This window comes from Sinocyclocheilus grahami, unplaced genomic scaffold (assembly GCF_001515645.1).
Source record: "Sinocyclocheilus grahami isolate Dianchi unplaced genomic scaffold, SAMN03320097.WGS_v1.1 scaffold657.1, whole genome shotgun sequence".
NCBI lineage: Eukaryota > Metazoa > Chordata > Actinopteri > Cypriniformes > Cyprinidae > Sinocyclocheilus > Sinocyclocheilus grahami.
The window spans coordinates 507096-531583 of record NW_015505836.1 but is presented as its reverse complement, the minus strand read 5'-3'; the positions used below and the strand labels follow the sequence as shown (position 1 = coordinate 531583).

At 34.0% G+C, this 24488-nt stretch overlaps 1 protein-coding gene and 1 long non-coding RNA gene across 2 annotated transcripts in view; both read left to right on the top strand.

The window, feature by feature from the left end:
- Window positions 1-8675, top strand: part of LOC107558727 (uncharacterized) — a 15119-nt gene extending 6444 nt beyond the window's left edge. Inside the window, exon 3 of the long non-coding RNA XR_001605521.1 lies at window positions 8553-8675. This is a non-coding gene — a long non-coding RNA (uncharacterized lncRNA). The remainder of the gene's footprint in view (window positions 1-8552) is intronic.
- Window positions 8676-10094: 1419 nt separating this feature from the next.
- The window catches only part of ghrhrl (growth hormone releasing hormone receptor, like), a 30338-nt gene continuing 15944 nt past the window's right edge, over window positions 10095-24488 (top strand). Inside the window, exons 1-9 of the mRNA XM_016242387.1 lie at window positions 10095-10155; window positions 12385-12492; window positions 14521-14612; window positions 15742-15839; window positions 16914-17046; window positions 18378-18531; window positions 21653-21713; window positions 22171-22240; window positions 22331-22422. Coding sequence (XP_016097873.1) covers window positions 10095-10155; window positions 12385-12492; window positions 14521-14612; window positions 15742-15839; window positions 16914-17046; window positions 18378-18531; window positions 21653-21713; window positions 22171-22240; window positions 22331-22422 — 869 coding nt within the window. The remainder of the gene's footprint in view (window positions 10156-12384; window positions 12493-14520; window positions 14613-15741; window positions 15840-16913; window positions 17047-18377; window positions 18532-21652; window positions 21714-22170; window positions 22241-22330; window positions 22423-24488) is intronic.

Below are 24488 nucleotides of genomic sequence, written 5' to 3'. Positions count from 1 at the left end.
TCCTGAACCACAGACAACGTCTGAGGCGTCTTACCTGGGCTAAGGAGAAGAAGAACTGGACTGTTGCCCAGTGGTCCAAAGTCCTCTTTTCAGATGAGAGCAAGTTTTGTATTTCATTTGGAAACCGAGGTCCTAGAGTCTGGAGGAAGGGTGGAAGTCCAATTTTAAGTTTCCAAAGTCTGTGATGATTTGGGGTGCAATGTCATCTGCTGGTGTTGGTCCATTGTGTTTTTTGAAAACCAACGTCATTGCACCCGTTTACCAAGAAATTTTGGAGCACTTCATGCTTCCTTCTGCTGACCAGCTTTTTGAAGATGCTGATTTCATTTTCCAGCAGGATTTGGCACCTGCCCACACTGCCAAAAGCACCAAAAGTTGGTTAAATGACCATGGTGTTGGTGTGCTTGACTGGCCAGCAAACTCACCAGACCTGAACCCCATAGAGAATCTATGGGGTATTGTCAAGAGGAAAATGAGAAACAAGAGACCAAAAAATGCAGATGAGCTGAAGGCCACTGTCAAAGAAACCTGGGCTTCCATACCACCTCAGCTGTGCCACAAACTGATCACCTCCATGCCACGCCGAATTGAGGCAGTAATTAAAGCAAAAGGAGCCCCTTCCAAGTATTGAGTACATGTACAGTAAATTAACATACTTTCCAGAAGGACAACAATTCACTAAAAATGTTTTTTTATTGGTCTTATGAAGTATTCTAATTTGTTGAGATAGTGAATTGGTGGTTTTTTGTTAAATGTGAGCCAAAATCATCACAATTAAAATAACCAAAGACTTAAACTACTTCAGTCTGTGTGCATTGAATTTATTTAATACACGAGTTTCACAATTTGAGTTGAATTACTGAAATAAAGGAACTTTTCCATGACATTCTAATTTGTATATATATATATATGGTTTTTATCTGCAGTACAGAGTCATTATTGCTGCACACGCAATAAAGATCTGCTTTGTCATTGACAAATGATAGAAGTTTTGTTTTTTACAGTGGAAAGTAGGTAGATATCCTTGCTGTTTTAATTAGTTTTTTTTTAAAGAAATTAATACTTTTATTCTGTAGGCTTATTATAGTTAACTAAAATTAAAACTGAAAGCAAAGCTAAAACCATTAAAAAATGTTGCTTGACATAAAATAAACATTAACAAGATAAATAAACAAACAAATAAAACCAAATTTATACAAAATAAACAAATACAATATAACAGAATAAACCAATAAAACAAGATTTAAAAAATAAACTTATTTCAGCATCAACCTTTCTTATTTTAATTTAGTTAAAATATATAATTCACTCATGAAACTCTAGATGGTGCAGGCGATGGGATGTTAACGTAACCGATGATATTCAGAGAGTAAATGACTAGAAACAGCTGATTGGTTCATGCTGCATATGCAGCCAATGAGCTAACTGCCTTGCATTTATATGGCTGGCTAGCATTCACTAGAGATTCTTGCAGCGCGCTTTCAGAATTTTTCTGAAACCCTCCACCTTCCCCAGCTCCACCTGTATAGATCTGCTATGGGTTATTTTATATGCTATTTGTGCAGCAGCAGTATGTCTTAAATACTCACTCATGGCACTGTATCGCCATATGCATTGGCAGTAGAAAGTTCCTGTACTTGCTTGCAGCAGCAGCAATAATCTACAACTACAGCAATAACCAACAGCAGCAGCAATTCAGCAGCAACGTAGCAGATCTGTTCCGCCAAGACCAAATACATTAACATTGTCATATCCATCACCATGCTAAAATCTTCCAAGAGTTGACATGATTGAACTTGATTTACTAAAAAAAACACAAAAATAAAACTAAAACTGACAAATAAAAACTATGGCTATAGTTATATATAAGCTACTAAATTGACAAAAACACACAACAAAATTACTAAAACTTTCATTAAAATGAAAATTAGGAATATTAAAATAAAAGTTACAAATATTAATAAAACCAATAATCGTGTCTCACTGATACCAAAATAACACTCTTATTCTGCAAGGATGATGCTTTAAACCTTAAACTGATGCTTTTCTCAAAATAGTTTTCATTTAGTTAAAATATATAATTCACTCATGAAACTCTAGATGGCGCAGGCGATGGGATGTTAACGTAACCGATGATATTCAGAGAGTAAATGACTAGAAACAGCTGATTGGTTCATGCTGTATATGCAGCCAATGAGCTAACTGCCTTGCATTTATATGGCTGGCTAGCATTCACTAGAGATTCTTGCAGCGCGCTTTCAGAATTTTTCTGAAACCCTTCCCCAGCTTCCCCAGCTCCACCTGTATAGATCTGCTATGGGTTATTTTATATGCTATTTGTGCAGCAGCAGTATGTCTTAAATACTCACTCATGGCACTGTATCGCCATATGCATTGGCAGTAGAAAGTTCCTGTACTTGCTTGCAGCAGCAGCAATAATCTACAACTACAGCAATAACCAACAGCAGCAGCAATTCAGCAGCAACGTAGCAGATCTGTTCCGCCAAGACCAAATACATTAACATTGTCATATCCATCACCATGCTAAAATCTTCCAAGAGTTGACATGATTGAACTTGATTTACTAAAAAAAACACAAAAATAAAACTAAAACTGACAAATAAAAACTATGGCTATAGTTATATATAAGCTACTAAATTGACAAAAACACACAACAAAATTACTAAAACTTTCATTAAAATGAAAATTAGGAATATTAAAATAAAAGTTACAAATATTAATAAAACCAATAATCGTGTCTCACTGATACCAAAATAACACTCTTATTCTGCAAGGATGATGCTTTAAACCTTAAACTGATGCTTTTCTCAAAATAGTTTTCAACATTAATAATATGAAACATTTCTTGAGCAGCAAATGAGCATATTAGAATGATTTCTGAAGGATCATATGACACTGAAGACTGGAGTAATGATGCTGAAAATTCAGCTTTGATCACAGAAGTGAATTACATTTTAAAATATATTGAAATAGAATACAGTCAGTCTGAATTGTAATAATATTTCACAATATTACTGTATTTTTGATCAAAGAAATGCAGCCTTGGTGAGAAGAAGAGACTTCTTTAAGTGTATATAATTAGGTGAAATCATTGTGCTATTATGGCTGAATACTGAGAAGGGATCAAAACCATAAAGTAAAAGCCCATAATAGTATTTAATTGTTTTGATGAAATGCATTCTTTAATAGCAGGAAGAGAACTTAAACCACAGACAGAAGAGCATGTTGGGTAAAATATCCACAGGGTGCAGCTCTGAAATCCACGGAATTCAAATGTGAGTGATGTCATAGTAACAGCATGAATGCATTAATGGGCTCTCTTTTTATTTAATGTCCAGAGAATCAAAAGCATTAGTGACAAAAGCACAGGCTCTCTTCTATCCTTTTTACACTAATCAAACCGATTGTGGCTCTGAACATGGCGGAGCGTCCGGGTCAAGTTTAGCAACCGCCAGTATTAGATGTAAATGAACGTGGAACATGGGGGTAGGCATAAATATTTATTTTGTGTAATGAAGAGGGCATGCGACTTTATGAATGGAGAGAGACCTTAAATATGCTGCTTACTTACAAATCAACTCTGACTAATATATTACAAATACTTTACAGACCCAGAGTCAGTACTGATTCAATCACTGCTTACACTGTCAGTTATTATGAGCAACACCTCAGACAGAGGTTTGATTACTTTCATGATCATGCATATATCCGGTCAAAGGATTCCATTAGTTTAAACGGCATGATACTACACAAATGACTCTTAAAAAGAAATGTCACAGTCATATTTCACTTGAAAAATAAGAACGTGTATTTTGCATACAGATTATGAAGCCTGTTTTTAGGAAGATTGTGCATTATGACTTTATTAACATTACAATTAAGCACATTTTCCTTCCAAATTCTCAATACTTTAATAAAAAATGAGAGAACTAATGCATTGTGATAATCATAATACAACATTAGAAATCAGCATGTCTGGACACAGCAGAACAAATGGTACAGCAAAGCAAAAACATAACACAATAATATTTATATTATTGGACAATTAATGCAAATATTATCCCAAATGAAAAAGATGTCACAATGCACAAAATATATGTGCTGAAAAATATATATACTATTCAATAAATAATATACAAATTGGATTTATTAACAATGTCACAATGCACAAAAATAGGTTTCATGTTCCTAACCTAAAATGTAATTTACCGTTTTTCTTTTTGATATTGGGGTGTATACTTATACACTTTTATATATACACTTTTTTAAAATAAAAATAAGTAAATTAAAATAAAAAAAATCGATGAATCTAGGTGCTGAAAAATAGGCTTCTTGTTCTTAACGTAAAATGTGATTTATTGTTTTTCCTTTTGATTTTGGGGTGAAATATGACCCAGACATCATTCATGAGCTTCACCCAAACAGTAACCTAATTCTGCTGTTTCCCCACAGATAACATAACCTTGAAGAAACAGCTTGAAGTAACACTCATATAAAAACACTCAGGGGAGGCTTGTCTCACAAACTCAATTCAAGTCTAAGGCGTTTTGGGATGTTTCTAGTCTTGCTTTCTAAAAATAGTATAAAGCGTATAATGGTTCCAGAGCGCTGTCTGGATTACTGCTATCAGAGCAGAGTTTGGGCAGCTCAGTGAAACTAAAGAGGTGAAGTTGGGGGGATAGTGAGTTGAGCTTGACCTGCTTTCATAAGCACTAACAGTACATTGTGTTTCTGCTTCATTTTCACCTTTCCTTTCTACTAGCAGAGAATGCAGGACAATATCTGGTGAGGTTACACACCTGACCTGAGAAGTTTGTTACACACACGCACTGACTCATGCAGCAAAACAGTGAGTGTTTCTACGTTTCATCAATTTTTCAACTAGTGTTTCTTCAAGACGTAGTGCAGTAGAACGATTCAGCTGTCTAGGATACACTGCCAGTTCAGAAACATGCTGCTGCTGATGATGATAATGGCATGGATGTGTGGCATATTTTCATTTGGGTTTTGGATAACGGATGCCAAGAGAATGCGACAGCAGTGTTCTTCTTCAGAAAACCACCATATAAAAGGCATTTTTGTAGGCCTTTTGGTCCTCTGCTCGTAAATTTCGTGAAGACCAACATAGCAGGCGAAGTCAACGTTTTTTAAAATGGGCTTTTGGTTAAATGTCTGATGTAAGGTCTCTGGTTAACACTAGCTCAAGATATTTTCATGTTTTATTCCATGACATAAAATACATCAGTACACCCCCTTGTGATTTTTTTTATGCTTTTACTTTTATGCTTTTAAAATACGGCTGCTATTGCTAACAAGGGGCTAAATGGGACTACAGAGTTTGTTAAACTTGTTCATACTGAGCAGATAAACTCATCTACTCATTAGTCGCTTTCACAGCCTCGTTGTGTTTATAATCACGCTCTTACAAACTATTCTGCGAACTTTTGAGTTTGCCTACAAAAATAGACAATGTTGTCCCTAGGTTGGATTTATCCACCTTATTTTTTAATGCGGAAGTAAGCTGTTTTCTGTGAAGGTGTGAGACTTACAGTTCATTATTCGCAGTAGGAAAATAACAAGAAGAATAACAAAGTGCAGTAGACGGTAAAACTGTAATACATTAAAAAAAGGTAAGACACACCAGTTAGCAATATCAAGCAGCAAAACGAGCCATTTTGTTCAGCTAAGCATAGCTGGAAGCGAATGATGCCGGAAGCCAGTCCCATAACATTTTCAAATGGCCACACCCACTCTTACGAGAAAAATAAGGTGGATAATGCTGTGTTAATAGTTTTATGTTGCAATAATTTCTCATTCAATCTTCAGCTTAATGTAGAAACAACATAAGGATGTTTTTAATATTTGTTTAATGGCAACTTTTTTTATGACTGAATGCAAGTATCACTGATACCAATTTTATTGATGTCTCTATGAAATTAGAATTTTTTCCCCTCTTATATTTAACCCTTGACTATAGCCATTCAACAGTATAATTGAGAGCTATCAATTTGAACATTTATTAGATTTATAAAAATAAAATAACTTCTAATTTAAGTGAACTTAAAACAATCTTCACACAACCCCATTATAATAAATGTCATATTTACCTGTGCCCTTCAGCAAGTAGGGAATCTACAGCAATTGAATGAAGTTATCAAACACTAAATTCTAAAATGAAATATAGATGAATCCTTAAAGCTACAAAAGTTATTGATTTCCTCTTTTTTCTTTTGTTCTTTGATTAACAGACACCACTGCAGCTGGATATTACGTTATTTGGCTGCTATTACTCTAAGAGCTGCTGCAACTGAACATGACGCGGATCTGACACGCATGCTTTTCATTTCATTCGCGCTTTAATATGAAATGATACTGGCTACAGCGAGCGATGGCATATTTGTGCGTGCAATTGAAAAGCACGCGCTATGAGCATAGTAACTGCTGACAGGAAGATTAGTTTTTACTGACATATATCACCTTTTCTGTTTCCGCGATCGTTTGACTAGCACCTGGCACTGAGGTTGAAGTGCACGTCTGAAAAGTCCCCTTTTTGATGTGGTGGAAAAGATGTTCTGCATTTAAATAAACGCAATTCTTTTCAAGAAAAAAGAGACAGAAGCAGCAGCTGCGAGTGGGGTGGCCAAAACCTAAATATTTTTAACGCCGTTAAACTGGAAAAACTAATCACTTGCGTTAACGCACTAAATTTAGACAGCATTGTTTTATACTGATAATTCGGTATGCATGCTACTATGATGAGACAAATAACCGTTAACTAGATGATGCAGGATTTTAACCAGTGCTGTTGTTTAGCTTTTTTGAAGTGGTAGCTAATATGGGTTGGCTGGGCTCCTCAGGGGACAAATGTCCAGAGCTCGGAGATTGAGTTTCATTTAATCTCACTCCGGTTTGAATCGTTTTGAAAGGCTCTCCATAGTTTTTCATCGTGTGAGATGAATGGAAGAATTAGATTTATTAGGCCGCTGTAGTTCTTAGGGCAGCCTTGTAAAGAATGTTCCAGGATGGGGGTTTTTGATCGTAAGTGCTGGTGCTTTGGTTCAAAGCGGGATAGAATGAACTCCTGGTGGAAAGACACTCTTTCTTTTCTGTCATCTCTGGAAGACCTCTCAAGGAGACTCTTCCTTCGGTTGCTTCATTTTTATAATCATTTCCATCAGCTCGCAATTTCTCTGCCTCTCTTGTTCTCTCTCAATCTTTTTATGTACGTATACTACCAGTCAAGATAAAGATTTTTTAAAATATTTTTGAAAGAAATCTCTTATGCTTATACAGTAAAAACAGTTAAATTGTGAAATATTATAAAAATTCAAATTAACTGTTTTCTATGTGAATATATTGTAAAATGTAATTTATTCCTGGGATGCAAAACTGAATTTTCAGCATCATTACTCACACGATCGTTCAGAAATCATTAGGGTTCATGTATTTTTATTGCACTTTAAGTTTTCATTTCAGTTTTCAATTCAATTTTTATTTATTTCACTTAGTAATTTTGGTGCTTCAGCTTAAACATATTTCAGTTAGTTGCCAAGGCACCAAGGCGACTTTTTTAATTTTTTATTTAGTTTAAGTCTAAAATATTTCTTCTCTCTCTCTCTCTCTCACTACCAGTCAAGATAAAGATTTTTTTTAAATATTTTTGAAAGAAATCTCTTATGCTTATACAGTAAAAACAGTTAAATTGTGAAATATTATTAAAATTCAAATTAACTGTTTTCTATGTGAATATATTGTAAAATGTAATTTATTCCTGGGATGCAAAACTGAATTTTCAGCATCATTACTCACACGATCGTTCAGAAATCATTCTAATATGCTGATTTGCTGCTTAAGAAACATTTCTGATTATTATCAATGATGAAAACAGTTGTGCTGCTTAATATTTTTGTGGAAACCATAATTTCAGATTTTTGAACAGCATTTATTTGAAATAGAATTTTTTATAACATTAAATTGTCTTTATTGTGACTTCTAAAGAATTGTATGTCTCCTTCTGAATAACAATATTAATTTCTAATTAAATTCTGTATGTATTTTTGTTATGTTTATTAGTTTTCTTTGTTTATTTTTTATATTACTATAGGGTTCATGTATTTTTATTGCACTTTAAGTTTTCATTTCAGTTTTCAATTCAATTTTTATTTATTTCACTTAGTAATTTTGGTGCTTCAGCTTAAACACATTTCAGTTAGTTGCCAAGGCACCAAGGCGACTTTTTAAAATTATTTAGTTTAAGTCTAAAATATTTCTTCTCTCTCTCTCTCTCTCTCTCTCTATATATATATATATATATTTCTCTATTTATATTAAATTTTTTTTTCCAGCTATGTCAGATCAAAATGTTTTAGTTTTCTATAATAACCCTGGTTTTAATGTGCAGGAACAGAATTTTTCTAAAAACAATCCACTTTCTCTTCTTCTCTTCACTTCTGTTTTCCAACTGTGCTTTATTTTTTCCTTAAGACACTGAGAATGGCAAGTGATGATATCTGTCTTCCTGCGTCTCTAAGGATTGAGGATTAAAAAGAAGCAGATCTAGAGAGATAAATGTGGAGAAAAACCAGCGCATATGAGATGGGTAGAATGAGATAGAGCTGCTGTATGAGACTAAAGGACCTCACCCAGATAGGAACACACACACCGTCTGCTTTCTCTGTAGACTTGTTTACGGACTTGGAACGGCTCAGTGTTTTTGAAGACATCTTTTAATGAACAATACCCAGCTGCTGACCTGTATTTTTCATTCAATGAAAGCTCCCCCTGTAGCAGAGAGACGTGACCGCTTTGGAGATGATTTACCTCTAAAGACAGACTATAAGCACGTACAACCAGCCTTATCGAGCGGCCTGTGAAGAGCATAGTGTTGAACTCTTACCTTGTCTTGTGTAAAATAATATTTGTTGAACTTTTCAGAATATTATTGGCAAAAACTTATATCAAAGTAAATGTTATATGGGAGTAATTCTCAGGAAATGGTGCCATTTGTGTGCTGTGTGTGTGCGTCATTGACTTACTATTGATGTGAATACACTGCTGTTTAAGTTTGGGGTTGGTTTTTGAAAGATTTAATAAAGAATTTTGAAAGAATTCATGAAATTGATCAAAAGTGACAGCAAAGACATTTATAATATTACAAAAGATTTTAGTTTCAAATAAATGCTGTTCTTTTGAACTTTCTATTCATCAAAGAATCCTGAAAAAAAGTTTCCACAAAAATATGTAGCAACAACTGTTTTCAACATTGATAATTGTTTCATGAGCAGCAAATCAGCATATTAGAATGATTTCTAAAGGATCATGTGACACTGAAGACTGGAGTAATGATGCTAAAAATTCAGTTTGATCACATGAAAAAATGACATTTTAAAATGTATTAAAATAGAAAACACTTATTTTAAATTGCAATAATATTTCACAATATTGAAGTGTTTTTTTTAATCAAATAAATGTAGCTTTGGTGGCCATAAGAAAGGTGGCCTTCTTTCAAAAAAATGGCTATGTATAAATATGGATATAAAAGGATTACTACATGTGAATTTTGAGTAAATATTGTGTGACATCCGTTCTCATTGGGGGTTTAATAGTTTATGAAAGGGCCATTGAAAACATATATTTGTTAAATAGAGATCTCCCTGTGCTGCTTCTGTAATATCTGGACCTGTTACTTTGAGCCTGAGGTGCTGCAATACTGGTTTCTTGAACCTTATTGAACAATAATACAAATACTACAAATTTCCTGAGAACAACCCATGAGTCTTTGATTGTAATTGCTTTCAAAAGCTGCTAGAGCTCATAATAAGATTTTAACACTTAAACTGCATAGATTCACACTGAAGTGTTCACACAGAGACAATCACTCTGAATCAGCGCTGTGATCACATGTTAATAGTTAATGCATGCATATATGCATATGTTTGTGCATACCGTATGTTGAAATGGTTTTTGACGAGGGCTACTTCATTAACAGCTACAATAAAAGAAACAATGATTTGAAATGAAACATGGTGTATTTTTTTAAATTGCATATCTGATTTCTTTTCAATAACCTCAATATGGCGCAACAGCTATCCATTGAAAAGAAGAAATTTCACCTTTGTGCTAACGCAATCAGAAGTAATGTTTTTCTGTGCTGTTATTACCATTACAATTTCAATCTTTTTTACCTTGCACCTAAGCACACGCTCTCTCTGCATCTAGAAAAAATGTGTCAGGATTGCGTCTGCAGTTGATTGTAAATAGTAGTTGTGGATTGTCAGCACGTCTTGACGCAAGAAATGTTTCACAATTGGCAAATGCACAGGACGTGATTCACAAATAAATGCCAGGCAAAGTTGTGGTTGTGACATAAATATATATTTGTGAATATGTTTTTTATTTGCAAATCTCATTTTATTTATTTGTGAATTTAATTAATGTTTGTGAAACTTTTAAGATTTATTTGTGGATCTCATTCTATTTATTTGTGGATCATAATCTATTTATTTGGAATTAAGCAACAATTCTACCCCCATAGTTATCAGTATTATCACAGGTATTGTTAAAATGTGCTGGAAATGTTCAAAAAGTACTGACACACAAATCATTTCACCAAGTTTTAGATTTAAAATCAATTTAAAGATCAATTTAGATTTTTGTTTGCATTACTAAAACAATAACATTGTCAATGATGTCCGGATTTTAAATGACAACATGACTGACAACAGTTTATCGAATAGCATGTTCAAATATCTAATGTAAATGTTCAAATAAAGCTTTGAAAAAGTTTCATAAATGGTAAACTTCACATTTCAGCTTTTAAATAAAGAAAAGGGTCAAGTCAAAATGATAATTGATTCATAAATGATTATATGTATTTATCTGCTCCATAAATAATACTAAATACCTTATTGTTTAAATGTGTAGAATCCACATAAGCTTGTTTTTCACCAACCGGTCAAAATTTACAGCAGGGCATGCTAATTCGGTCCGTTTTTTGATCTACACACCTTTCACTTTTTAAGACTAAAACAATAGATGGATTCATTGTTATTCTTAATTAAAAAGCATAACAACAATAAAACAGTAAGATACAATGACAAACTAGCTTATAAAACGTTTATTAACAAAAACGAATAAGACGAGGCATGGCATATACACCACATGCTGTATTATATACCGACTAATAAATTACAGAACGTTTAGCAAGCACTGAGGAATCAAATAAATAAAAAAGAGAGCCTCCATAGCATAACGTGAGGTTAACAGCAAAGATAACAAGCTTTTCAAAATGAAAACAAAAAGAAAAGTAAAACTAAACTTTCTGTCGGTGATAGTGCTTGCATGTTTTTGTCCCACAAGAATACCAACATGTTCACCTTTGGTTTAAGAAGCGGTCTTTTACTTTACTTTAGCATGAAACCCATCCATCGTTTCCTCAATATTCGCGTAATTTTTGCTGCACGCAGCTTCGCGCTCCTGACGCGGCGAGTATAAACCAGGCTCTACGCTCGAAGAGCTGCGCAGCTCAAACGAGTCACACGGTTTCGTTATGCTTTCAGTTTCGTTTGCCGTTTGATATAACAGAACTCACATGCAACAGAAATGCAGCGCTTATGAGTTAAACAATGCGGTGGTTGCGCCAGTGCGACCGCACACAAAATTTAGTCGCACCGGCAGAAAAAATTATCGCAAAATGCACTTATTTGGTCGCACACTGGAGCCCTGTGCAGTACAGTATTTATTTATCCTCAGTTGTTCAAATCGCGGTAATCGAATACGGTTATAGTGATAAATATGAAACGATAATACTAACCGTGGGGTATTTTATCACGATTTATCGTCAAACCGCTAATCGTTACATCCCTATTGAGAGCTAATGGAGACTTTTGTTGCTTCTCAGATTTTTCTCCTCAAACTGTGTTTGAGATACTATATTTCTGCAATCAAAAGCCAGAGGTCTCAATATGCACATTTCCCAGTTTTATCCAAGGCTAAATTACATGACTGTTCAAAAGGTTGGAGTCATTAAGATTTTTAAATGGTTTTGAAAAGAAGTCTTCTTTTCATTTAACACTGCCATAAGCTGTCAGTGGTGACGTGCGAGATCACACTCATTGTAATGCAGTGCCTTGCGTTTTCGTTTCCCAGTGGATCCCAGAAGTGAAGTCGTGTTTGGAAGCAGCTTTGCAGGAGATTCACATACACAGATGTACTTGTGGTGATCCAACATGGCAAACTGGACATTGATAGAGCAAACTCTAGCTGTTATGTGCCACAGAAAGCCTTTCGGATACATTGTTTTCTTGATGTTTGGTGCTTGAGTTCATGGGTAAAAACATTCTCTTTGTGTGTGTGTGTGAGAAGGTTGTCTGCCAGTATGGGATGCTGTAGTGTGTTGGCCCAGAGCTGCAGTGGGTGAGACGGTCCACTTGCACTGTCCTGCTGTTTTCTCTCTCATCAAGAACAACACAGGTGCGACACACATACACACCATCCACATCAAACTTGTGCATGATTCAAAACTGAAGTTAAAAATGACAGTTCAGTACCTGAATGTGACTTAGGTCAAGGTGGCAAACTGGATGCATAATTGTAATCTTAATTTAAATAGAAATACATAGATAAATAGGATTAATAACTGACATTTGAGATATAATAATTCATATAACATTGTTTGGCAAATAAATCGAATTAAACTTTTTCATTTATCAAATACTATTGATACGTCATTTTCTGTGTCTGTATATATACATACACATATATATATATATATATATATATATATATATATTTGTGTGTGTGTGTATCATATTTTATATGTATTTAATTAAGAATGAAATTAAAACTTTGGACTGTATTAGTTACAATCCAAATGCAAATAAATGTATGTACCAGTATTATTTGATTCATTCATTTTTGGATTTTTTAAAATTAAATATCCATCCATGCATGTTATTATTATATTAATAACCAACATTTCAGATAACAATTCATATAACAATATTTGTTAAATAAAAATATTGAATTATTAATAAAAAATATTGTATTATATGACTAACCAATTAAATTTGCTTAAATGATTTAATGTGATTTATCCATGTACATTATTTTATAGCATTAAATTAAAACATTGAATTATTATAATAACCGACATTTGAGATGTAACAATTCATATAGCAATATTATTTGATAAATTAAAATTATAAATAAAATTATCCATGCATGTTTTGAATTATTAAATTAATTGTTAATTTAATTATATAATAAAATTAAAATATAGGATTTTTTTAATAAGCAACATTTGAGATGGTAACTATATTTAATAATACTTAATTAACTAACTTTAATGGAATAGTTGAAAACTATTAAAAAGAATGTTGTGGGCATTTTGTGGTGCTTTTTGGCTAAATTAAAACATTTTCGATCGGCAGTGTTAATTGTTTTGACATCACTAATAGCACTTAATGAAATACACATAATAGAAACATAATTGGGCAAATTATGTGCTTATTTTTGTTTTGATAGATCTCAAAATGTCTGGAACAGAATGTCATGGAGACGTATTGGTTGACTCTTTGGATTCGAGAAATCGAAATGTTTCTGTCTAATGAATTGAAAGAGAGTTTGCTCAACCCTGCTCCATACATGCATTTCCACATTAACAGCTTCTGCGAGCAAACCAATTGGTTTCAGTCTGTGAGCTTTAACAATAGACACATCTACCTTGAGCATATAAATGGAATCCTCAAATGGTAAAATGCACAGCCTCAATTTCAAGGCTTTGTAAGTTTGAGCCAAAGAAGGCAGGCTTTCATATTTGCCAGTGTAATAACATCTCAGAGTCTCCACAGATCTGCCAGTATAACAAACTAAACCCGGTCTGAGCCCGGCCAAACAGTGCGTTCAAATCTGAAAGCTCTCAAATGAAATTGTGCTGCTGCAGTTTCGTCTGATGGCGACTAAAGCAGCACTCCATCATTGTATCGCTGTCTCGTGTAGAAAAGGATCCTCATTTCACATTCAGCTTTAGCACAAGCTAACTTTATGCATTGCATCTCATTCTCTAGAGAAAAAGTCAGTGCAAATCGCATGAAATGCCAACTTGTGTTTATTCATTTATTTTGAAGAACCTTTTTAACCTTTTTTGAAAAGCTTGCAGAGATTGTCTTGAATTCTTGTCATTGACCTTTGACCTTTAATTCATTGCTCTAGGTATAGTGAGTCGTAACTGCACGGCTGGCGGCTGGTCACATTTCCATCATTGTATCGCTGTCTCGTGTAGAAAAGGATACAGACCTCATTTCACATTCAGCTTTAGCACAAGCTAACTTTATGCATTGCATCTCATTCTCTAGAGAAAAAGTCAGTGCAAATCGCATGAAATGCCAACTTGTGTTTATTCATTTATTTTGAAGAACCTTTTTAACCTTTTTTGAAAAGCTTGCAGAGATTGTCTTGAATTCTTGTCATTGACCTTTGACCTTTAATTCATTGCTCTAGGTATAGTGAGTCGTAACTGCACGGCTGGCGGCTGGTCACATCCGTTCCCTCCTTACCACGAGGCCTGCATTGTTGAGGATGAAATCCCCGAGGTCAGACATATTCTGAAATTCATACTCGCATATATTTGATAATCATTTCCTATTTATCCATATGCTTTTGCTTAAATCCCCTGCTTCTCAGGTTGTTCTTCCGAGTAAAAAACACCGTAATCTCACATGAGCCTCCTCTAGTTTCAGAAGAGATCTCAACGACGTCTCAAACTGTGCTTAGATTTGTAAAGATAGTCAATAATCTCAAAATGAACTCAAACATTTCACATCAAATTACTCCAAGACCAATAGCTCTATAGTCGTACTGTATGTTAACAATTGTAATTTTTTTGTTGACAATTTTAGACATCTGAGACAATTGAATCTTAAATGAAACATAATTGAAATCTTTAGCTATATGCATACAGTATATCATAATTCTCACTGGGAAACGTACTTATAAATGGCTTATAGTTTTAAAAGTGCTTTGAAAGTTTTTCATTTTATGATGAAATAAATTGTGTTACAATAAATAAATTAATACATTAAGAAGTAATTACATGTACAAAATCATTTTATTGACTAGATTTAAATCAAGTAACATTTCTTAAATTATTTTTAAATATTTTATTATATTTAATATTTATATGTATGTAATATTTCTTTCGTTCTTTCTTTACTAAAGATTACAAATTATATCAAATGTTAATACATATATTTGAATTCTTATTTGTCAGAATAAACAGGCTCTAGGCTTTCACAATCATGTCTGTCTCCATTATTGTAGTCGGCTTATAGTTCAAAAAGTTTTCAATTTTATTATGTTCAATAAAATTCAGATGTAGTTAATTTACAAATAAATTAATGCTTTCATTATAAAGTAATTGAAATGACTAAAATATTTAAAAGGCTTGATAGATTTTTTTTTTTTAAACAAAAAACCCCCCAAATATATAATATTTTAGGATGCTTATTTTGAGGCTTTAGGCTTTCACAGTTATGTCTGTCTGTCATAACTGGTAATTAAATGAAATCAAATAATTTTTCATTCATTCGTCATTTCATCAAGTGTTGGATTTATTGGCTGACTGATGTGCAGATTGATTGATTTACCTCTTTATGTTTATTGTATTTAAACAGACTCTCAGAACTGAACAATGTAATTGATTTCTGCATGTTTATCCCTCAGGAGTCATATTTTGCCACTGTGAAACTGATCTACACTGTTGGTTATGGAGCGTCACTGCTGTCGCTCTCTGTTGCCGTGGTAATACTGCTGCTCTTCAGGTACTGCGCTTTACAATGCTTTCTTACCATAGATGCAAACTCCTCACCTTTAGGTGACAACTCACTTTTTTTAGATCAAAATAGGTCACCTTTGAGATTTGATCCAATCAGAAAGTGCTTTATCATACTTGTGATCTTACACGGGTAAATAAAGAACTGGGGCCGGTGTTCTGACAAATAATGCTACCTATCAGATTATGCTACCAACACTGTATTTATCCTACTGTAAGGGTAGGTTTAGGGTTGGGGTAGGTGTACATGTTAATAAAGCCTCACACCTTATTAATATCATGCTGGAAGCAAAATCTGATAGGTAGCACTTTTCGCTATCGAATTATGCTACCATCTGTTTTAATGGGAGGTAGCAAAATCTGACAGGGTAGCACAAATCGTCAGAACACCGGTTGCAGACTGGTCATAACTTTTTATATTCAGTTATGAAAAGGTAGACTGGTCTTATTTGTATTGGAAAAGACTCATAACCACTTGGCAACTGCTAGTAAGTTTTGTATAGTATTTTCTTTACTCTTTACTAAACTATCTTGGTCTAATCAGCCAATATTGTCTTAAATAGCCTGCATAGCACTTCATCTTTTATAACATGGGATTTTGACCAAATATATTCAATCTTGATTTTTGTAAAATGTTGCAACAATTTTGTGATGTTTTTTGTGTGTGAAAAATTACAGTTTTGGACATATAAGGCAATAAAAAAATATACTTTTTAAATACCTTAAAGTAACTACAATTGAGCATGTAAAACAAATATATTTAAAAAAAATTCCATGTGGAGCATGCGCCGGTTCTCGCCTTTTTTCCCCCTTACCTGTTTGCATCTCTGCTTACTGATGGACTATAAAAAACCCACCCCCAAATCCAACACGCATCACTGATATATATATGTTATTATAAATAATAGTTAGATTTATGCGAGTACCCTTTAGCATGTCTAGCTACCTTTTTACACAAACTTGTCATCTTTACCTCTTTAAATAAGCTTGTAGCTTGGAAACTATTTTTAAAGTAGTTACTGCAACACCGGACAAAGGCTCAACTGTTGTTTGTATTCTATAGGCGATTACACTGCGCTCGAAACTACATCCACATGCAGCTGTTTTTCACCTTTATCCTGAAATCGGTGGCTGTGTTTGTCAAAGATGCTACGCTGTTCTCCAGTGACGACACGGATCACTGCACACTCTCCACAGTGAGTCCATCAACGCCACTGATCTAACAGCCTTTAAATGTGGTTTACTGTGAGAAGAACAAAACACACGCTGCTTGTGACCTCAATGACTCAACGGATCTGTGACAGTATTTTTTTTTAATATTCTTAACTGTATTTATATTTGACATTCCTTCTGACTCCATTCATCATCTTAGATCATTTTTGTCAGTAGTCACAATGCATTCTGGGATTGGCTTCTTCAGGAATGATAAATGCGATGCTGTGCATCTAAACCAGGCACATTGTGACAACAACAAAATCACAGCCAATCAATGTTTAAGAACAGAAAAAACAAAAAACTTAATTTAAATTATTAACTGAATTTAAATCTCTTTCAAAGCCGTTCAAAAAATTTGGGGTCTTTAAGGTTTTTGAATATTTTTGAAAGAAGTAAACAGAAAAAAAAAACTAAATTACCAAGGATGTATTTATTTGATTAAAAATACAGTAAAAACATTAATATTGAGTAGCTTTCTGAATATATTTTCTAACGTAATTTATTGCTGTGATGTAAAGCTGAATTTTCAGCATCATTACTCCAGACTTCAGAATTTCTGATTATTGTTAATGTTGAAAAAAGTTGTGATGATTCACATTTCTCAGTATTCTTTAACGACTACTAAGTTTAAAAGAACAGCTTCATTTAAAACAGAAATCTTTTGTAAGATTATAAATTACTTTGCTGTCACTTTTGATCAATTTAATTAATTCTTTATTAAATTAAAATTCTTCATTTATAAATATTTACACATGTATATACATTTATATTCTTATATTTTATATTATATATAAATATATTTAATATATAAACATAACATCTTTTTCTTAAATATATACATGCATGTGTGTGTATTTATATTATATATACATAATAAATATACACAGTACACATTATATTATGTAAACAAAAACTTTTATATTGGTTGCGATTAATCGCGATTAATCGTTTGATATATATATTAATCTTTCATATATATATATATATATATACTGTATATATGGTACATCCTTGTGGAATAAAAGTGTTAATTACTTTCTCAAAAAAAAAAAAATTCTGACCCCAAACTTTTAAATGGAGTAGAGGTTAACGCACCTCTGAAAAATTCAGAAAAAACACACAACTACTAAAAAAGAAAAATGTCAGACCCTAGTTTCAAGGAAAGCTGCATTAATTTTTAAATAGAAATGTTCACCTTCCTTTATTTCCTGCTGAGTTTCTACTTTCTCCATCTGCTTATGTCTTCCTCTCTTGTTTTTTTGCCGTCATGCCCTGTTTATCATTCTCAGCATCTCTCTCTCTCTCTCCACAGGCAGCCTGTAAGGTGTCGGTGGTGTTTTGTCATTATTGCGTCATGACTAATTTCTTCTGGTTGCTGGTTGAAGCCATGTATCTGAACTCTCTGCTGGTCTCGGACTTCCCGCGCATCCGCCGCTGTCTCTGGAGTTTCGCTCTGCTGGGCTGGGGTGAGATGCTCATATCTCTGTCCCTAGAGCCATCCGGCCCTGTCCTCTCTCACGCTCTTTCCTCTGGCCATCACAAATGAGGTTTATAGCTTGCCTTAGACTACACTCTTAAAAATAAAGGTGCTTCAAAAGGTTCTTCAAGCGATGCCATAGAAGAACCATTTTTGGTTCCACAAAGAACCATTCAGTCAAAGGTTCTTTAAAGAACCATCTCTTTCTTACCTTTTTATAATCCGAAGAACCTTCTTTCGCCCCAAAGAACCTTTTGTGAAACAGAAAGGTTCTTCAGATGTTAAAGGTTTTTTATGGAACAATTTAGACAAAAAGTTATTCTATGGCATCATGAAGCACCTTTATTTTCAAGAGTGTATGTGAGTTATTGAAGGAACAAAAACTGAAATTTAGATCTTAGATCTTAGTTTGTAGTCCTGACATGATTTCTTTGACCAAAGGTTCATTCACAACAACACAGGGAACAATAACTATAAATGGTCCAGCTCTTTTAAAGCAGAATGGATTCTGATTGGCTGTGAATTTTGTTATTGTTCATCTGTGGGGAAAATTTTTTTTTGAAAGTGATTCCAGCGATACTGTTTTTCTGTGTCAATATCGTTATAGTAGTGGTGAGACAAAAAAAATGTGAGCGAAGACTAAATTAAATTGCTAAAATAATGACAAACACATCTCATCTGCCATTGGTCAGATTAACACATAGGGCCCTATTTTAACGATCTAAGCGCATGGTCTAAAGCGCACGGAGCAATTGCGCTTAGGGCGTGTCCGAATCCACTTTTGCTAGTTTAAGGACGGGAAAAATGGCCGGCGCACCCAACGCATGGTCTAAAAGGGTTGTCCCTATTCTCTTAATGAGTAATGGGTATGTTTTGGCCATAAAATGCCATAAACCAATCAGAGTCTCATCTCCCATTCCCTTTAAAAGCCAGTTGTGCTTTTACATTTTTATCCTTTCATTTTTCATTTTTAAAAATGTTTGTGTGCTGCTGCGTGTCCCTGTGTTTGTAATAAGCAAAGTGTACGCACGTTGAGCACCCTCCTATAGGCGCATATTACTAAGGCACTCTTTAAATAACATGTGTATATATATATATATATATATTGCGCCAGACTTTAGACCAGGTTTTTGTTGGTCAATGGCGCAGTCTATTTCATTTTCCTCAAAATAGAAATGCACCTGAACACACCTCGTTTTCAGACCAGCACGCCCATGGGCGCACAAATGGGCGCAAATGTATTGCACCGGGTGTATGATAGGGCCCATAGTCCTACCCCTATTTATTGCTAACAATAAATTAATTTTATCCCTTCTAGCCTTAACCATTTGTAATTTTTGGTGGAATTGACCGACATATATCTATATATAATAGGATGAAGTCTTTCACAAAGTCTTTTCACTATTATTTAAAAGTGCGATTTTCTTTCTTTTTTTGGATGCATTAAATTGATCAAAAGTGACAGTAAAGACATTTATAATGTAAACATTTCTATAAAAATCGGATCATGGAAAAATCATAGGATCATGTGACACTGAAGACTGGTGTAATGATGCTGAAAATTCAGCTTTGCATCACAGAAATAAATTCCATTTTAAAATATATTATAACAGAAAACAGATATTTTAAATTGCAATAATATTTCACATTATTACTGTTTTTACTGAATTTTTGATCGCATAAATGCAGGCTTGGATAGCATAAGAGACTTCTTTCCAAAAAATTTAAACATTTTACCAACTCTATTCCTTTGAATAGTAGCATATGTATGTAAAGAATAATGTATGTGCTTTGTGACACGTCGCAGCCCCTCTAGGGTTTTATTTTTGCAGTAATGTCCATTTTATTACCGATGCATGCTTATTTCTGAAACCTATTATTTTTCTCATGTTAGCAGCTATTACAGTCTCACTGACTCCAATCAGTGAAGTACAGCATGATCCTTTTTTTGTTTTGTTACTCAATTTCCATTTATATTCTCTCTGTCTCTCTCTCTCTCTCTCTCCTGCTCTGTGTTACCCTGGGAGGGCTGAGGAGTGTCAGAACAACTCTTGTGATTGGCATCTCTATCGTCTCTGATTTGAGCAGACAATTGAAAGAACAAACAGTTCAAATCACATTGTCGATGCAGTTCTCAACATAGACATGTGCAAATCACTGTTCTCGTTCTTATACATGTTCCTGGTTTTATCATGATCGATGCATCAGTGCATGTTATTTTATATAATTATTTTTAGTTTTAACCTTTTATATCTTATATATATATATATATATATATATATATATATATATATAATGAGAACAGATGTTCGTCAGGCAGCCTGAGATCTGTGCAGCTACTGTTGGATCATCTGGTTGAAATGAAAGATAGAGCTGTGTGTTATCAGCATAGCAACGGTAGGAGAAACCATGTGCCTGTATGATGGGACCCAAGAACTGATCCCTGAGGAACTCCATATATATATATATATATATATATAAATAAAAGCATATGTATATATAAGCACTGGAAACTGGAAATGAGTTTAATACATGGTGCTTTTAAGGCCAGCAGGAACGAGCTCCAGGTGCGCCACTCATCGCGCGCAGGTGTTGTGCGTCGGTGATCAGTGTGGCAGCGGCATTTCCAGGGCGACGCTAATCTGGACTCGGGATACTCGCCACATTATACATATATATATATATATAAGCATATGTATATATATAAGCATATATAAGCACTGGAAACTGGAAATAAGTTTAATACTTTATGAATGGTCTCTAAGTGCTGTCTAATTTCCATAAACATTCAAGCTTATTTTCATAATTGCTTAAACTATTAATTTTGGATTTTGCCAACTTTTGGTAATTAAACTAAAAGGCACTTAATATTTCATACAGCATAGCTCTGATTCTTTTAATGCGCTTCTGTCTGGATATCACTCAATAAAGTCTGTAAACTGCTTCAGATTCTACATTTAGTGTCATTATCGTGATCATCATTGATAATAATAGCTTCTATGTTTATTATCCCTGCTCATTTTTAACAGAGTTGCATTGAACACTCTCTGTAAGATTCCATTTCACTAACAGCATAATCTTTTTTGTCTGTCTCTTGTCTTTTCTCGCAGGCTTTCCACTGGTCTGCATCGTCCTCTGGATCTGCTCCAGACTGTATTTTGAGGACACAGAGTAAGTGCACATTTTCCCCTACCTTACTTAGTGGTGCTCGTTCATACTAGGGTTAGGGATTTAAAGAAGCCCCTAAAGCCAAGTGCACAATACAGAAATCAGTCTCATCGCCTTTGATGTTTTCCGTCAGCAGCTAGTCTGCTACAAGAAGTCCCAGATTGACACCCGTGCAACGCTCTTCTAGAATGAATGACAGCCCTATGATAAAGCAATGACTTTTGCCATTTGCTGCTTTATTGTAAATTACTGGTTAGGACATTGAGGGTGTCTATCTGGAAACCAGAATATCACAAGACTTGGGTTTGTAAGCAATGACCCAGAACACCCCAGCAACCACATAGAAACACAATAATTCCAATAATAGGACAGGAAATTAGTCTTTTAATGGATTGTGAGAGCAGAGAAGATGCAGATTTAAATCAGCTCTGTCTTATCCAGGCCTTTGGATTTTTTCCAGGTGCTGGGACATAAATGAAGACTCTCCTTATTGGTGGATCATCAAGGGTCCCATTGTAGTTTCCATAGGGGTGAAATAAAGCACGAGGACATGGATGAATGGGTTTGGCTCACACACACTTATTTTCAGCTCATATTTTCCTGTTTTCCTGCCCAACCAGGTGAACTTCCTTCTCTTCATGAACATTATCAGGATTCTGGTGCAGAAACTGAACCCCCGCTTGATCCAATTCAACAATTCAGCTCAGTACAGGTACAGAAAACAAGACAACACCGCAAACCCATGAGCAGGGCTATCAGAAACAGGACAGGAACTGCATGTGTCCTCAGGCGTGGCGATGAGTGGGTGCTTTCAATTCCTTCTCTGTGGGAGCTGAGCAGCAGGTCTGTGTGGAGGATTGTGGGATTGATAGTGTGGCTCAAGTGGTGAGAGCTTTACAATAAGCCTAACAAACTACTGGGTTCAATACATCAACTTTAGTAAATGCATTAGGTATTATGAACTGAAAGGTAATATTAGTTTATAAATATACATCTAGTTCATTTTAGTTCATAATTCATTAACTAATGTTTTCATATCAGTGTTATTTGCATATTTATTTACAATATATTATATATTAATCATTTGAATTTATTTTTATATTTTCAGTTTTCATTCTATGTACTTTTGTAAATTCTATTTAGCTCTCATTTATTTTTATTTCAGTTTAAGTAGTTTTAGTACTTCAATCTAAACTTATTTCAGTTAGTTGCCAGGGCGTAATTTGTAATATTTGTTTCTCATTTTTTCTAATTAATTTAATTTAATTTGCCAAAATATTGTTTTACTTTTTACTTAACAATAACAACACTGTAATGTAGTAATATTTTTGGATATTAACATTGACCAAGATTAATAAACGCTGCAAAAATATAATTTGTATAGTTCATGCTGAGTGTATAACTGATGTTTAATCTACAACCTTATTGTAAAGAAAATATTTAATGACTACAATGCTTATTAATCAGTAGAAATTGAATCTTAAGTTGAAACATACTTCTTTTAGTAGCTCCATCAGACACCATTTTTATTTTTCCACCAACTGCTGAACTGAACTGTAAAAAAAATATTTTGTCAGGTTAAAAATGTGCCTCATATGCTAACATAACTGGTTGCACTCAAGTTATAAATATTATTTAATATAACTGAAGATTATATAGAAATAATGTCTTACGGTAACAATGAGTCTGTCTTTGTAGACAGGATGTTATGCAAAAGTTGTTCTTTCAAACCCCATAAACGTGCAAGAACTCCAGGGATGTGGTAATGAAATGCATTGAGAGTGACTTTGAGATTCACGGATAAGCACTACAGATGTAAAGTAATGCTTATTAATCAGTAGAAATTGAATCTTAAGTTGAAACATACTTCTTTTAGTAGCTCCATCAGACACCATTTTTATTTTTCCACCAACTGCTGAACTGAACTGTAAAAAAAAATATTTTGTCAGGTTAAAAATGTGCCTCATATGCTAACATAACTGGTTGCACTCAAGTTATAAATATTATTTAATATAACTGAAGATTATATAGAAATAATGTCTTACGGTAACAATGAGTCTGTCTTTGTAGACAGGATGTTATGCAAAAGTTGTTCTTTCAAACCCCATAAACGTGCAAGAACTCCAGGGATGTGGTAATGAAATGCATTGAGAGTGACTTTGAGATTCACGGATAAGCACTACAGATGTAAAGCTGAAGCAAACGTTGCATGCTGACAGGAATTAGAATTGAGTTCCCAGAACGCTGCTGAAGGAGATTGTTGTGGACTCGAGACATCATTGTCACTGTGAGGATCCTTTGATCATTTTTAGCTACGGCGGCTGCTGGAAGTGTGATTCTCTTAGGTGCTGTGTCTTTGTTCTTTCGTCTCTACTGTACTGTACTTCCCCCGTAGAGCCCACCAGATACTGTAACAGCACTGCTGATTATGACAACACTGCCACAGGAAATCCGATATTTTTAGGCATTTTTAATTCAAAGTTACTTTGAATTATTACAGTGTTATTAATATTTTGAATTCACTTTCTTATACAATGTATATACACTGGCAACCAAAAGTTTGGAATAATTAAGATTTTTTTAAATGTTTTTATAAAGTCTCTTATTCTCACCAATGCTGCATTTATTTAATCAAAAATACAGTAAAAACAGTAATATTGTGAAAAATTGCCATTTAAAATAACTTCTCAATTTGATTGTTTTAAATGTAATTTATTCCTATGAAGGCAAAGCTGAATTCTAATAAGCTGATTTGTGGCTCAATTATTATTGGTGCGC